This window comes from Capricornis sumatraensis, chromosome 4 (genome assembly GCF_032405125.1).
Source record: "Capricornis sumatraensis isolate serow.1 chromosome 4, serow.2, whole genome shotgun sequence".
NCBI classification, from domain to species: Eukaryota; Metazoa; Chordata; class Mammalia; order Artiodactyla; family Bovidae; genus Capricornis; species Capricornis sumatraensis.
Window position 1 is genome coordinate 121,200,132 of NC_091072.1, and position 17,705 is coordinate 121,217,836.

At 38.2% G+C, this 17,705-nt stretch overlaps 1 protein-coding gene across 1 annotated transcript in view; it reads right to left on the reverse strand.

The window, feature by feature from the left end:
- FGD4 (FYVE, RhoGEF and PH domain containing 4) overlaps window positions 1-17,705 on the reverse strand; it is a 231,835-nt gene that overhangs the window by 25,363 nt on the left and 188,767 nt on the right. The window contains exons 5-8 of the mRNA XM_068970926.1: window positions 14,368-14,457; window positions 11,700-11,845; window positions 11,164-11,320; window positions 1,648-1,786 (exon numbers count right to left, since the gene is read on the reverse strand). Of these exons, the coding sequence (XP_068827027.1) occupies window positions 1,648-1,786; window positions 11,164-11,320; window positions 11,700-11,845; window positions 14,368-14,457 (532 nt within the window). The remainder of the gene's footprint in view (window positions 1-1,647; window positions 1,787-11,163; window positions 11,321-11,699; window positions 11,846-14,367; window positions 14,458-17,705) is intronic.

Sequence of the window (17,705 nt, forward strand, 5' to 3'; positions counted from 1 at the left end):
GTAAGAGATGGGAATGGGGAAGGTAGGAGCTCCAGGACTACTGGTGAAGAGAGGTCGAAGGTGGAAGTTGAGGCTTCCTGCTGGGTTAACCTGAGGGAATGTTCTCAATCCTCCATCATGCCCTGCTCTCCTCCTTTCTTTTCTATCTTATGAATACTGGTTGGGTTAATTCTGGTATCACAACAACCTCATCATTCTGAATCAACTTTTCTGTCTTCTTTGTTCTACTGCTGAACAAAATGCACTTTTGCTGCTTTCCCTTCTACTTTTAGGTTTCTAAAAGTATTTCCGTGTTTCCTTAGAATGTTAGTATAATTAGTAATGGGAAATCAAAGAGCAATAAAATACCCTATTATGTTGCTGACTTTCTCATTTTGGAGAGGGGGGAGGCGGTGTGGGGACCACCAGCCCCTACCCCTCTCACTGCACAGTCTTTTCTATTTCTAAATTTTTATTTATTTAATTATTTTTCGGCTGCCCTGGGTCTTTGTTTTTGTGTGCAGGATTTCTCTAGTTGCAGCAATCGGGGCTACTCTTTGTTGTGCTGTATGGGTTTCTCACTTCTGTGGCTTCTCTTGTTTGTGGAACATGAGCTCTATGGTGCATGGCTAAGTAGTTGTGGCTTACACGTTCCACAGTTGTGGTACACAGGCTTAGTTGCTCTGCAGCATGGGGAATCTTCCCAGGCAAGAGATCAAAACTGTATCCCCTGCATTGGCAGGTGAATTCTTAACTACTGGACCATCAGATAATTTCAACTTTCTCACTTTTGACATAGGTACCTTAGCACAAGTCTAAGCCTTTGAATATAGAAGAAAAGGAATTTTTATTTAAATTTTAGAGAATTATCCTGATTTGGGCAATTCAGTACATTCCATATAGGATCCCAGGTAGAGGGAGACAAGTTAAGATGGGCTGGGGCTACTGCCCAAGAGACTAGTCTGAGAAGTAGCAATAGTAATCCAACTTTCAATCTTACCACTAGTTCTGCTGGTTTTAGTAGCAGTTGTAGTACATGTTGATTACCAATCCAAGTAAAATTTTCATTCTACACAGTTAACTGATTTTTTTCAAAAGTACACAAGAAAACAAATATCTTATTGAAATGCTTAGGTCCTAAAAAGTCTTTCATTATGATCTAATTAAAAAAAAAGATAATGAGTAGAACAGGAATAAAGGTTTCTCAGGGAAAATGCTGACACTAAACAGCATTATTTTCTCTTCTATCTTAGTAAAAAGTAGAGAGAAATCACTTTGCTTAGGCTATTTTTAAATAGTAAATGTCATCTTAGTTTTCTTGGTATATATCTTTACCCCCCTAATTAACCAGCAGCACTAGTAATTCTGAATGGTTGTATTCTTCCTGTGAGAAGGTAATTGTGTATTGCTATTCCAGATGTCTCTAAGACTACAGTTTTATATTTCAGAGTTAATCACTAATGTGAAACCAGCATGAGAATTGTGATTTGCATTGCTCTAAACCTATGATTTGGGCTCAAAAGTGCTTGCCTAATTGAGGTGTTGATAACAATTTCCAGTGAGGTTATTTTCTGGCACCAATATTTTACTAAAGTGGCTTCTACTTCACTTTGAAATCACAGTGCTACTTGGCCATTAAATTATCCCATAATGGAAGGGGGGATTTACTTTTAGCATCATTCCAGTCCGGAGAATCAGGGGGCAATTTCCTTAGGTAGTCCTTAAGGAGCATCTCATACCGGGGAATGCGCTGAACAGGTTCTAGCATGTGATGCTGCAAAGTCAAGCTCCCACAGACCTTCTGTTTCTGTAATGAGAAAGGTTTTTAAAAAAGATTTAAAAATTAGGTTAGCCAGTCTAAAAACTCAAGGTAATACAGAACTTTCACTAAGGGCAGCGTTTCTCTACAAAGTGTGGCCTGTGTATCACCTGCATTAGATACATTCCTGGGATGCTACTAAAAATGGAAATCCTAAACACCACTCCAAACTATGAAACCACAATTTTGAGACCACAGCCTGGGCATACGTATTTAAGAACATCCCCAATTTTTTCCATTAAAGTCTAAGGACCACCAATCTACTCAGGAAAAAAAAAAAAAAATCAAGCAGAATTTTAAGCAAGAAAATTCCAGATTGATGGCATCTACTTTGACTGGTCATTACAAGGGTTTGTCAGGTCACACTATCAAATCATAACTCCAGAGATTTTCAAAAGAAGCATCTATTGAAAGAGGTTCACTAAGTAACACTATATTAAATGACTATGGATTCAGCAGAAACTATCCCATAATAAGGCTACTATAAATGTCATTTCCTTTGAACTGAAAAGACTCCACATGTAGAAGAGTGACAAGATAATAACATTTTAATTTTTCATTAGGTCATGGTATTTTCTTTCATTAGAAACCAAACTCTGAATAGATCTCCTTTGCTCTGGCAAAATTGAGTCCATAGAACATGCTTTCAGTAAGCAATTAATGTGGAAGGGGAGAAAAAAAGATTACTTGAAAATAAGATGTGTTCCTCTTCACATTAAACACAGCGGAAACCCCTTAATATATTTACTGATGACCAGGACCAGAGCACTGCAGGGTAAAAATGTGTCAATATTAAGATAAGACATGATATTTGCATTCAAAGCAAACGAGAAACTAAAACGTAATCTGGTGTAATAATGTCAAGCTGGGTTTAGATTTATTTTATCTAATGCAGGTTTTCAGGCTGCGGAGTGATATCATTAGATATGACATCTATTAAGATCAATCTATTGCAGTGTGGCCTTGGGAACATGTAGGGAAACTAGTTTGAAAGTTACTGTAGACCAGGAAAAAAGTAAAAACAGCCTTAAATTAGCATGGAAGCTGAGGGTGAATGGCTCCCCTTAATAACCTGTAACTTACAAATATTATAAGTTTAGTTATCCCATTTGACTTTCTCCAGCAAGCCTAGGGGACAGACACACACATATGCATACACACATATATCTCCAGGAAAATATTACTGATCCCCAAATTTTACATGAAGAAACTGGTCCAGAAAAGTTAGGGGAGCTTTCTAAGGTCAAGTGACTATAAGTAGCAGACTAGAATCTTAACTAGCTTAGCTGATTCTCAAACTACCACTCCTTTCACAACTCCATCCTTTCCTTATAATATGGAGAAGACAGATATTGCTGATTCAGAGTTTTAATACTTGATGAAACAATAATAATAATCATTATCACCATCACCATATTGAGCATTTATATGCAACAAGCTCCATGTTAGGTCCCTTGAATATACTGTTTAAAAAACACACACAGAGAATGAGGAAAAATGATAAATCAAAGATAAAGCCACGTGATCAAATTCTGGTGAATAAAAGAATATTGGTGTTGTGTAATAAATCCAATCACATAATCACAAACATCACATAGTATAAATGTTATGTGGAAAAAGTGTTTGAAAGCTACAGATGGGAATTGAACATGTTGACTGTGTATTGATGACAAGATGCTCATACAGAATTGTGAAGCCAGCACTCAGATTTCGTAACTAGAGTATAGGCATGAAGGACTAAATTAGAAATAATGACCCTATAAGCAGATACTGACTTATATACAGAGTACATTATGCAAAATGTTGGGCTGGATGAAGCACAAATTGGAATCAAGATTTCTGGGGGAAATATCAATCACCTCAGATATGCAGATGACACCACCCTCATGGCAGAAAGCAAGGAGGAACTAAAGAGACTCTCGATTAAAGTGAAAAGATAGTGAAAAGGCTGGCTTAAAATTCAAAATTCAAAAAATGAAGATCATGGCATCTGGTACTATCACTTCATGGTAAACAGATGGGGAAACAGCAGAAACAGTGACAGACTTTATCTTCTTTGGGCTACAAAATCTCTGCAGATGGTGACTGCAATCATGAAATTAAAAGATGTTTGCTCCTTCAGAAGAAAAGCTATGACTAACCTAGACAGAATATTAAAAAGCTGAGACATTACTTTGCTGACAAAGGTCCATTCATCTATTCAAAGCTATGGTTTTTCCAGCGTTCATGTATGGATGTGAGAGTTGGACTATAAGGAAAGCTGAGCACCAAAGAATTGATGCTTTTGACCTGTGATGTTGGAGAAGAGTCTTGAGAGTCCCTTGGACTGCAAGGAGATCCAACCAGTCAATCCTAAAGGAAATCAACCGGGAATAGTCATTGGAAGGACTGATGCTGAAGCTGAAACTCCAATACTTTGGCGATCTGATGGGAAGAACTGACTCACTGGAAAAGACCCTGATACTGGGGAAGATTGAAGGCAGGAGGAAAAGGGGATGACAGAGGATGAGATGGTTGGATGGCATTACCGACTTGATGGACATGAGTTTGAGCAAGCTCTGGGAGTTGGTGATGGAGAGGGAAGCCTGGCATGCTGCAGTCCATGGGGTTGCAAAGGGTCGGACACAACTGAGCGACTGAACTGAACTGACCCTATAAGCATCTGTATGACATTATGGTTAAAGGCTTGAGAAGCTACGACATTACTGAGAGAGTGGAGAGAAAGATTATGCAGGGCAAAAAACCTTATATTCTGCCCACATTTCAATATTAGCAAAAGGAGTTAGTGAAAGAATCAAAGAAAGAACCAGTGTTCAGAGATAGATGACTGCTTAATCATAAGAGAAAAGAGACATTTAAGAAAAGGAGTGAAGGGCAAGGGCAGGACTTTTGGCTACAACTGAGTAATAATGATGCTGGCAAAAATCACCCCTTTAAAAAGCAACTTTAAAGCTGGATAAAACTTAACAACAACAACAATCATTTTAGTACTTTGGAAATTGACCAAAAGCATGTAACAATCTGAAAATTTTTTTTTTTTTTAAACTGCTGAACTTTGGGTAAGAACAGTAAGAATCTGTGGTCTTCTGGCCTGTGTGTGTTATTCGCTCAGTCGTGTCCAACTGTTTGCAACCTCATGCACTGTAGAACTCCAGGCTCTTTCATCCATGGGATTTTTCAGGCAAGAATACTGGAGTGGGTTGCCATTTCTTTCTTCAGAACATCTTACCAACCCAGGAATCAAACCGGGGTCTCCCACATTGCAGGCAGACTCTTCTGTCTGAGCCACTAGGGAAGCTCTGACCTGAGGCTTTTGGCCTGAGACTGCACCTATTCTTCCATCAGCTCAGTCAATGGGAAGATTTTCCCAGGGTGGGACAGGCTATGAGGACTGGCAGTTTCTCTGCAGAAAATAAAGAGGGCTCATCTGATTTAGAGTGATGAACAAAGCACACACCCAGCAATATTGTCAGTGAACAGTATGAAAAGGCAAAAAGACAGGACACTGAAAGATGAAATCCCCAGGTCGGTAGGTGCCCAGTATGCTACTGGAGATCAGTAGGAGAAATAACTCCAGAAAGAATGAAGGGATGGAGCCAAAGCAAAAACAACACCCAGCTGTGGATGTGACTGGTGATAGAAGCAAAGGCTGATGCTGTAAAGAGCAATACTGCAGAGGAACCTGGAATATAGGTCCATGAATCAAGGCAAATTGGCAGTGGTCAAACAGGAGATGGCAAGAGTGAACATCGACATTTTAGGAATCAGTAAACTAAAATGGACCGGAATGGGTGAGTTTAACTCAGATGACCATTATATCTACTACTGCGGGCAAAAGTCCCTTAGAAGAAATGAAGTAGCCCTCATAATCAACAAAAGAGTATGAAATGCAGTACTTGGATGCAATCTCAAAAATGACAGAATGATCTGTTTGTTTTCAAGACCAACCATTCAATATTACAGTAATCCAAGTCTATGCCCCGACCACTAATGCTGAAGAAGGTGAAGTTCAACAGTTCTATGAAGACCTATAAGACCTTCTAGAAGTAACAACAAAAAAAGATGTCCTTTTCATTATAGGGGACTGGAATGCAAAAGTAGGGAATCAGGAGATACCTAGAGTAACAGGCAAATTTGGCCTTGGAGTACAGAATGAAGCAGGGCAAAGGCTCATAGAGTTCTGCCAAGAGAATGCACTCATCATAGGAAACACCCTCTTCCAACAACACAAGAGGGGATTCTACACATGGACATCACCAGATGGCCAACACCGAAATCAGACTGATTATATTCCTTGCAGCCAAAGATGGAGAAGCGCTATACAGTCAGCTAAACAAGACGGGGAGCTGACTGGGGCTCAGATCATTAACTCCTTATTTCCAAATTCAGACTTAAATTGAGGCAAGTAGAGAAAACCACTAGACCATTCAGGTATAACCTAAATCAAATTCCTTATGATTATACAGTGGCAGTGAGAAATAGATTCAAGGGATTAGATCTGATAGACAGTACCTGGAGAACTAGGGACAGAGCTTTGTGACACTGTACAGGAGACAGGAATCGAGACCACCCAAGAAAAAGAAATGCAAAAAAAGCAAAATGGTTGTTGAGGAGGCCTTATGGATAGCTGAAAAAAGAAAAGACGTGGAAGGCAAAGGAGAAAAGGAAAGATATACCCATTTGAATGCAGAGTTCCAAAGAATAGCAAGGAGAGATAAGAAAGGCTTCCTCAGTGATCAGTGCAAAGAAATAGAGGAAAACAATAGAATGGGAAAGACTAGAGATCTCTTCAAGAAAATTAGAGCTACCAAAGGAAAATTTCCTGCAAAGATGGGCACAATAAAGGACAGAAATGGTATGGACCTAAGACAAACAGAAAATATTAAGAAGAGGCGGCAAGAATACACAGAAGAACTATACAAAAAAGATCTTCATGACCCAGATAATCATGATGGTATGTTCATTCACCTAGAGCCAGGCACCCTGGAATGCGAAGTCAAGTGGGCCTTAGGAAGCAAAACTATGAACAAAGCTAGTGGAGGTGATGGAATTACAGTTGAGTTATTTCAAATCCTAAAAGATGATGCTCTGAAAGTGCTGCACTCAATATGCCAGTAAATTTGGGAAACTCAGCAGTGGCCACAGGACTGGAAAAGGTCAGTTTTCATTCCAATCCCAAAGAAAGGAAATGTCAAAGAATGCTTAATCTACCACACAATTGCACTCATCTCACGCACTAGTAAAGTAATGCTCAAAATTCTCCAAGCCCGGCCTCAACAGTACGTGAACCATGAACTTTCAGATGTTCAAGCTGGATTTAGAAAAGGCAGAGGAATCAGAGAGCAAATTGCCAACAACCACTGGAAGCGAGTTCCAAAAAAACATCTATTTCTGCTTTATTGCCTACGGCAAAGCCTTTGACTGTGTGGATTACAATAAACTGTGGAAAATTGTGACAGAGATGAAATATCAGACCACCTGACCTGCCTCTTGAGAAATTAGTACGTAAGTCAGGAAAGCAACAGTTAGAACTGGACATGGAACAATGATTGGTTCCAAGTTCAGAAAGGAGTACGTCAAGGCTGTATATTGTCACCCAGCTTATTTATCTTATATGAAGAGAACATCATGAGAAATGTTGGGCTGGATGAAGCACAAGCTAGAATCAAGACTGCCGGGAGAAATATCAGTCATCTCAGATATGCAGATGACACCACCCTTATGGCCGAAAGTGAAGAAGAAACTAAAGAGCCTCTTGATGAAAGTGAAAGAGGAGAGTGAAAAAGTTGGCTTACAACTCAACATTCAGAAAACAAAGATCATGGCATCTGGTACCATTGCTTCAGGGCAAATAGATGGTTAAACACTGACAGACTTTATTTTTTGGGGCTCCAAAATCACTGCAGATGATGACTACACCCATGGAATTAAAAGCTGCTTACTCCTTGGGAGAAAAGTTATGACCAATCTAGACAGCATATTAAAAAGCAGGTTATTACTTTGCCAACAAAGTCTCTCTAGTCAAAGCTATGGTTTTTCCAGCAGTCATGTATGTATGTAAGAGTTGGACTATAAAGAAAGCAGAGCGCTGAAGAATTTATGCTTTTGAACAGTGGTGTTGGAGAAGTCCCTTGGACAGGAAGGAGATCCAACTAGTCCATCCTAAAGGAAAACAGTCCTGAATATTCATTGGTAGGACTTATGCTGAAGCTGAAACTCCAATACTTTGTCCACCTGATGGGAAGAACTGACTCATCGGAAAAGACCGTGATGCTGGGAAAGATTGAAGGCAGGAGGAGGAGGGGACAACAGAGGATGATATGGTTGGATGCGTCACCGACTCATTAGACATGAGTTTGAGTAAGCTCCAGGAGTTGGTGATGGACAGGGAAGCCTGGTGTGCTATAGTCCAAGCAGTTGCAAAGAGGCAGACATGACTGAGCAACTGAACTGAAGTGAACTGATTCTGATATTTCATTGTTAGTGTAAAGAAGTGGAACAGATTTTTGCATGTTAATCTTGTATCCTGCTATGTTGCTGAATTTATCAATCCTAGTAGTTTCTGTGTGGAGTCTTCAGCGTTTTCTATATATAGTATCATGTCATATGCTCACAATGATAATTTTACCTCTTCACTTCCAATTTGGATAATTTTTCTTTTTCCTCTATGATTGCTGTGGCTAAGACTTCAATTATTATGTTGAAGAGAAGTGCTGAGAGTGGGCATCACTATCTTGTTCCAGATTTTAGCAGGAAGGTTTTCAAGCTTTTCCCTGTTAACTATTATGCTGGGTTGGGGTTTGTCATAAATAACTTTTATGTTGAGATATGTTCCCTCAAAGGGCTTCCCTGATGGCTCAGTTGGTAAAGAATCTGCCTACAATGCTGGAGACGCTGGTTTGATTCCTGGACTGGCAAGATTTGCTGGAGAAGGGATAGGCTACCCACTCCCGTATTCCTGGGCTTCCCTTGTGGCTCAGCTGGTAAAGAATTCACCTGCAATGAGAGAGACCTAGGTTTGATCCCTGGGTTAAGAAGATCCCCTGGAGAAGGGAAAGGCTACCCACTCCAATATACTGGCCTGGAGAATCCCATGGACTATATAGTTCACTGGGTTGCAAAGAGTTGGACATGTCCAAGTGACTTTCACTTTCACTTCATGTTCCCTCAATACCCATTTTGCTAAGAGTCTGTATCAATAATGGATGTTGCATTTTATCAAATGCTTTTTCTGCATCTATTGAGATTATCATGTGGTTTCCATCTTTCCTTTTCTTGATATTGTATATCACATTGATTTGTATACAGATACTTTTAATAGTCTAACTTCTTTAAGACTTAACAGTATACAAAACATATCATAATCATATCACTGTATTAATGGGTTTTAACCACAGGTAAAAAATATCCATGTAAAACAAAAGAAGGCAGTCAAGAATACCCACTCAAATAATCTTAGGTATCTAAGAAATCAATATTTAATATTGATATTAATATTATTTAAACTTTTCAATATTTAAACTTAAGCAAAGAAATTATCAACAGTCTTGACTGGAGAATCAAATAGAAAGCATTATGGTATTCAGTTCAGTTCAGTCGCTCAGTCATGTCCAACTCTTTGTGACCCCATGAATCGCAGCACACCAGGCCTCCCTGTCCATCACCAACTCCTGGAGTCCACCCAAACCCATGTCCATCGAGTTGGTGATGTCATCCAACCATCTCATTCTGTCGTTCCCTTCTCCTCCTGTCCTCAATCTTTCCCAGCATCAGGGTCTTTTCAAATAAGTCAGCTCTTTGCATCAGGTGGCCAAAGTATTGAAGTTTCAGCTTCAATATCAGTCCTTAAAATGAATACCCAGGACTGATCTCCTTTAGGATGGACTGGTTTTATCTCTTTGCAGTCCAAGGGACTCTCAAAGAGTCTTCTCCAACACCACAGTTCAAAAGCATCAATTCTTCTGCGCTCAGCTTTCTTTACAGTCCAACTCTCACATCCATACATGACCACTGGAAAAACCATAGCCTTGACTAGATGGACCTATATTGGCAAAGTAATGTCTCTGCTTTTTAATATGCTGTCTAGGTGGGTCATAACTTTCCTTCCAAGGAGTAAGCATCTCTTAATTTCATGGCTGCAATCACCATTTGCAGTGATTTTGGAGCCCAAAAATATAGTCAGCCACTGTTTCCATTGTTTCCCCATCTATTTGCCATGAGGTGATGAGACCGGATGCCATGATCTTAGTTTTCTGAATGTTGAGCTTTAAGCCAACTTTTTCACTCTCCTCTTTCACGTTCATCAAGAGGCTTTTTAGTTCTTCACTTTCTGTCATAAGGGTGGTGTCATCTGCATATCTGAGGTGATTGACATTTCTCCCTGCAGTCTTGATTCCAGCTTGTGCTTCTTCCAGCCCAGCGTTTCTCATGATGTACTCTGCATACAAGTTAAATAAGCAGGGTGACAATATACAGGCTTGACATACTCCTTTTCCTATTTGGACCCAGTCTGTTGTTCCATGTCCAGTTCTAACTGTTGCTTCCTGACCTGCATACAGGTTTCTTAGGAGGCAGGTCAGGTGGTCTGGTATTCTCATCTCTTTCAGAATTTTCCAGTTTATTGTGATCCACACAGTCAAAGGCTTTGGCATAGTCAATAAAGCAGAAATAGATGTTTTTCTGGAACTCTCTTGCTTTTTCCATTATTAAAATGTATTATCCAGGTTTGATGAAATTTTAAGCCACATATATGAAATGACCAATTCCCCTACCCCCAAGAATATAGTTGATCCTTGCATATGGGTTTGTACTGTGCAGGTCCACTTATACACACATTGTTGTTGGTTTTTTTTTCTCCCAGTAAATATGTACTATAGTACTACTTAATCCATGGTTGGTTGAATCCATGGATGCATAATCATGGATATGAAGGGCTGGCCATAAAACTACACTGGGATTTTCAAACAGTGGGGGATCAGTGATCCTAATCCCTGTGTTGTCCAAGGCTGAACTGTAATTATGTTTCCAAAATGTCATGGTTTATAGCATTCTTTATATTAATTCCAACATTTCAACCCCTGAAAGCAAGTAAGAGACACACAGAGCTGGATGGAAACTTACTTTGAAAATTTATGTGGACCCTGATAAAGCCAGACTCTCCTTGCCTTAAAAATAAATGGAGAATTTACTGTTCAGTATATAGCATATGCTCAATAAATATTTTAACTCTGCAGAGATAATTTTTGCATAATTTATAGTAGAATGGAATTTGGCTAGGAGTCTCAATCTAAAATTTAGATCTAGAAAACCTTATGATTTGTACAGAAAAATTAATTTATTGCCTTGAACAAAAGAGTTCTAGTTACCTGAATTTCTTCAACTACTGATTTGAACTGGGGAATACGCTCTGTCATGTTTTTAACCAATTCCATTGCGTTATCGAATCCCTTCACATATTCTCCATACATCTTAAGGAATGGTGCTAATTTCTGAAGGATGTCACCAATTCTAGGGGTAGTTTCCCTGTATGAAACATAGAAGCAAGTTATTAAGATTTCTTATAGAATGAATGAATGAAGAGGACTCCAAATGAAGTAATGATTTTTTATACACACATTCTGTGCTTTTATCAGATCCGCTTTGCTGTGAAACTGACAGAATGAAAAAGCACTTTTTAAAAGAGAGGTAGGAATGACACTGTAAAGAGGGATGGTATGGAATTCTGATGTTCCAGATAATCCCTAATATCGTTTCCACTAATCAAACTATAGGTTGGAAAGAAGAGATAAAATGTTTTCAACTAAAGCCAAAAAATGTACAACAAGGTCTTTAGTGATCTTTAACATAAAAATTTTGCATAAATGGTGCCTTTGATATATTACTTGTTATCTACTCCTCTTACCATTCTTGCATTCTTTTCTCCAGCTCTGGCAATAGGAATTTACTATGGAAGGCATTTATTGATGAAATATTAGAAAAGATTTTATTCACCAGCTCTGCTGAAAATGAACCTCGATTTGCTTCTTCCAATAGTTTGCAATAAAACACCTGAATAAGATAATAAAACAAATATTACTTCAAATTTATTGGTTAACCATCTAGCATTGTGCTGAGGCACACAGTGGGCTCTTAATCACATTTTGTTGAATAAATGTAAAAGTTCATGAATCAAGAAATCAATCACCTTTGAAATGTAGGAATGAGTCTATGCTTTGATAGAGAAAAACCAGGAATTAGAATTAGGAAACAAATTCTAATCTAGGCTGTGCCTCTATCTACAGGATATTAATTTTTCTATTCCAGAGAAATTTCCAATTGAGGCTAATGGTGAAACAGGAGGGAAAAGGGCCGGGAAAAACTGCTGAAAGAATGACATAGCCCAAGAACACAGCATAAACCAATTAGAATCAAATGGGTCCAAGATGACAGACAAGCCAACTTCAGCTAGACTTCGATCCTTAATCAGCAAGCTCAATGACACACTCAGAGGCGGCATGACAGTTCCAAGGCACTATCGAAAGACCAAAATTGGGTGGTGGCCCAATTTCTGGAAATTTCCACCCCTTCCCCAAAATATGAAATTACCCAGCCCATAAAAACTGATTATGCCGCATTTTGGGGCTATTGCACTCGTCTTCTATGATGGCCCACACTCTGTCTGTGGAGTGTGTTTCTCTCTGAATAAACCCACTTTTTACGTATCACTTTGTCTCTCACTGAATTCTTTCTGTGATGAGACATCAAGGACCTGAACTTCATTACGGTGAGTTTTGGCTAAATGCCAAGTCCCAGCCTTGTAGGTTAGAGTCCTAAGCAGGGTTTTGGCCAGGCTCGAGTCCTGGAACATGGGTTAAAGTTGGAATCCGAGAAAAATGGTTTCAATAGGATTTATCCTTCCTATCCATAGGCAGAATTAAGAGATATGGACAATGATATATATGTACAATAATTGTATTTTCCACTCCTCTTTATATTTTGAATGACTTTTATGTATTACATGTTGCCCTTTATAATTTATTGGCATAAATCTCACCTTCCCTATTTAAACAGTACACCCATTAGGGACAGAGAACATTGTGAATTAGTTCTCACAGCATGACAGGCACTTAATAAAAAGGCAGTCAATGTATGAATAAAAAAGTATTTTGGTTCTCAGATGTTTTCCTCCTTTAGTAAGTAATAATGTATAGTAACTTAAAACTCAGAAATGAGGATAAAAAAATCTTCTCTTGTACATAATAACAGGTATTTTAAAGACAGTAAAAATAGTTTTTCAGTCTTAGCTCTCCTCCAGTAGGGCTACTATACCTCTTAATTGCCATTCTGTTAAATGTAGGCAGAAGGAAGTCTGTTCTTTCATAATGTCCAGATGGTTGTTTATTTTCTAAATTCACCTCTATTGCATTTTCTTGGGAGGCAAAAAGAATACAAAAATTATGTCCTTAGAGACTCCAATAGGATATTTTAGTAATTAAGACTCTAAATTCTAAAAGGTCAGCCAACATCACTAACAAGATAATATGGCTGGGAAAAAGAAAGAAAAAAAAGTGCAACCTGATAAAAGGAAAAAGCACATTTCCACTACAAGAATATCTAAAAGTTTCAGGTCTGTAGTCTCCAAGAGAACGGACATTATTCCAAAGGTAGAAATCAACATAAATTGATTGAGTTATGGTGAAATTCTGTGAAGAGTGAGTATTTGAGTCACAGACTCATTACTTTGGAGAACACAAGTCTTAATCAGGCTCCTTCAGGCTCACCCTAACAGGCAACGTAGCTTAGTCCAGGGACTCCTGATGAGGAGGCATGCCCAGTGTGACCTGATTCCACAAAGTTCCATTTTCCAATTGCCATAGTGGGACAAGCCTTCTTGTAACACTCAAACATAATACTTACTTTCTCTTCTAATAAGAGGAGTCTATATCAGCAATCTACCAATTCTCTTGATCTTTTATCAGTTTAACAGGATTAAGAGGCCATTGTGTTGAACAGTTATTCTTAATGATGCATTTTAAAACTTTCCTTGCAAATGTATACTTGAGATGATTCACAAGCCTCTACCATGATAAAAGTACAAAATGTTATTCACATATTTAACAACTATTAACACCAGGCACTGTTTTTAACTTTTCGTGCAAGACTGAACAAGTGAAATTTCAAATTTCCATCTGGCCCTATGACTGTAGGGAATTCCAATCACTCTCAATGGCTGAACAGCAAGTGAGACAAGAATCAGTGATGTATTCATGCCAGCATCAGAATCTCCTATTTAGTAACACGGCCTTTAGGATTACAATAAAGGGTCAAGAAACAAGAGTAGTGTTTAGGTTGAAAGACACAAATAAAGACATTTTGTGACCCATAAGAGAGTCTTTCAATCTGTTTTCTATGAATTATGAAACCTTTATACCTAATTAATTCACTGACAAAGTTGAAAATGTTAGTGATTTCCTTGAGGAAGTAGCCAGAAACAGGCAAGCCCTTCTTGCAGTTTCTAAAACACTTTAATTACTAAGTTAAAGTGATGTATAATGACAAAAATGAAACAATTCTGAAAGAGAAAATATTACCTGATCTAAGAGATCAAGTCGGCTGACATAAGCTCTTTCTGTAAGCAAAAGTTCATTGGCTATTTTGTGAAGTTTTTGTTCATCAGTCTCCTAAAAATAGAATAGATATTCACACATTAGGAAAGAAAGCTTGGATGTAAGGTAATAAACATTATCAAATGGTTTCATCAAAAGTTTTCTTAAGCTTCTCACATACTCAATTTCTTTAAGGCATTAAGGAACATCCAACCAGAAATGAACAAAACTAGACATTAGCAATCTGCTAGATTTAACCTATGACAACTTCTTTAGGTTATAACTTCTCTGATCTCTGCATCAATTAACAGTATCATTCATCTTTTCCCTGAAATATCTTTTATTTTTTTTGTTTCCCAGATACTAAAGTTTCCTCATTTTTCCTCTACCTCTCTCAGGCTACTCTTTGCATATGCTCATATCACTCTATCAGCTCTATGCACAGAACTTTTTAGCTTAAAAATTTTAATTATAGAAAATTTCAATCTTATATAAAACTAAAGAAAACAGTAAAGCAAATTCCTATGTGTCTAACATCAAGATCCAACATCAACTCATTGTTAATCTTCTTTCATCTATGCTCCACCCATCTCCCCTTTACCTATATTATTTTTAATTATATCCAGACTTTATTATTTCCTTAGTTTACATCTACTTAACTCTTAAACATCTTAGTATAACCTTACTAGTGCCATGAGGACAGGAATATTTTCCCCTTGTTAACTGATCCATCTCTTTTGTCTACCACAGTGCTTCAATAAAACACTGGCATTCAATAAAATATCACTGAATGAATGATAAACAGCAGCTGCACATGCCTAAATATTGCTGGACATTTCTTATTGCTTTGACATGTTGTGAATCTAAGACCAAAATTACCTCTTCTGTAAAATCTCCATTCTACCACCATCCTTGGACCTTACCAACCCAGCAGTGGTTCCATCCCTTTCTAGTTAGCTGACTTAAACTACTTTAAGCTTAGTTCCCTATCACAAAATCCAGTTAGCCACCAACTCTTATTCATAATATTCTGCCTTTAGCATCATCTTTTAAGTTCTCATCACTAGTACCCTGTTTGCTCATACCTTATCTCAAGCCCAGGCCAATCAACAGTTGTCCAATTATCTGATTCCATTATTTTGGTGGCTCTAACCCACCTTGAATACTATTGTATAAGGAATCTTTCTAAAACTCTGCTCTGCTCATCTAATTCTAATTCTAATAGGAAAGGAAAAAAAAGTTTCCAATAGTCCTCTTCTCACTAACAGGATAAAATCTAGGCTCTGTGTACCGTTCAGAGTTGTTTCTACCTAGTTACTTTTCTGAAATATTCTTTTCATTCTAGGAGAGTATGAATATAATGAGTTTAGTAAAAACTTTAGTACCAGAGCAGACCAAAGTATACTTTAAGCCAGTGTCTAATTTGTGTAAAGGCTACATTTTGAACTCTGTATAAAATGCTATGAAGTTGTATAAATATTTCATGGTATTAAACATATATGACATCTACTCTATGCTTTATATGCAATGTATATTCTAATGTGGAAAGTTATCATGCTGTTTCTTACATTACCACTGAATTGAGATATTTTTATGTGAGTCTTTAGGATAAAGTAACATAATGCTGTTTAAATAATTTGTGGTCTCAGAAACACTGAAATAAGAACTATATAGCAATCAAATTCCACAATTAGTCAAGATTTTGGTTTAACTTAATAAATTCAGAGTAAAGTACTAGCATTGTTGCCTGCCTGCCTGGCATCCCTCCCTTCCCCTTATCTCTTAATGGTATCCAGATTTGGTTGGTGTGTCTGTCCCAGTACTATGTAATCTTTCCTCTGCAGAAACTGACCTTATCCACAGATGAAAAGAGAGCCCTGAATGGTGTCACTGTCAACGGTACAGCAATTGGTTTAGGAGCCAATGTGACACAAGAGAATATGCAATGGCAGCTTTGGAAAAGAAGGCTCCCTACCCTTACGCAAGAAACAAAGAAAAAAGATCTGTTTGCTGCTCCATGTAGATGAGGGCACGTGCAGGTTTAAGTGGTAAAGAGCAGTCATCTCGTAACCACAGAAATGAAGCCAATAAACTTCCCTACTACTTAAGGAGGTCGAGAAAAACATCTACTTCTGCTTTATTGACTATGCCAAAACCTTTGACTGTGTGGATCACAACACACTGTGGAAAATTCTTTAAAAAAATGGGAATATCAGACCACCTGACCTGCTTCCTGAGAAATCTGTATGTAGGTCAAGAAAAGCAACAGTTAGAACTGGACATGGAACAACGGACTGGTTTCAAACTGGGAAAGGAGTATGTCAAGGCTGTATATTGTCACCCTGCTTACTTAAATTATATGCAGAGTACATCATGAGAAATGCCAGGCTGGATGAAGCACAAGCTTGAATCACGACTGCCAGGAGAAATATCAATAACTTCAGATATGCAGATGACACCACCCTTATGGCAGAAAGTGAAGAGGAACTAAAGAGTCTCTTGATGAAAGTGAAACAGGAGAGTGCAAAAGCTGGTTTAGAACTCAACATTCATTGCTTCTTGGCCTTTTGGCTAAGATCAAGTGTAGAACTCAACATTAAAAAAACTAAGATCATGGCATCCCGTCCCATCAATTCATGGCAAATAGATGGGGAAACAATGGAAACAGAGACAGACTTTATTTTCTTGGACTCCAAAATCACTGAAGATGGTGACTGCAATGATTAAATTAAAAGACATTTGCTCCTTGGAAGAAAAGCTATGACAACATATTAAAAATCCGACATTACTTTGCCAACAAAGGTCCATCTAGTCAAAGCTATGGTTTTTCCAGTAATCACATACGGATGTGACAGCTGCACTATAAAGAAAGCCAAAGAATTGATGCTTTTGAACTGTAGTGTTGGAGAAGACTATTGAGAGTCCCTTGGACTGCAAGGAGATCCACCCAGTCCATCCTAAAGGAAATCAGTCCTGAATATTCATTGGAAGGATTGATGCTGATGCTGAAGCTCTAATACTCTGGCCACCTGATGGGAAGAACTGACTCACTGGAAAAGACCCTGATGCTAGGAAAGATTGAAGGCAGGAGGACAAGGGGATGACAGAGGATGAGATGGTTAGATGGCATCACTAACTCAATGGACATGAATTTCAGCAAGCTCTGGGAGTTGGTGATAGATGGGGAAGGCTGGCGTGCTGCAGTCCATGAGGTCACAAAGAGTTGGACACAACTGAGTGACTGAACTGACTGACTGATGAGTAATATTGCTGTTACTGGTAGCATCCTGATCAATATAAAAAAATTAAAATACTAAAAACTA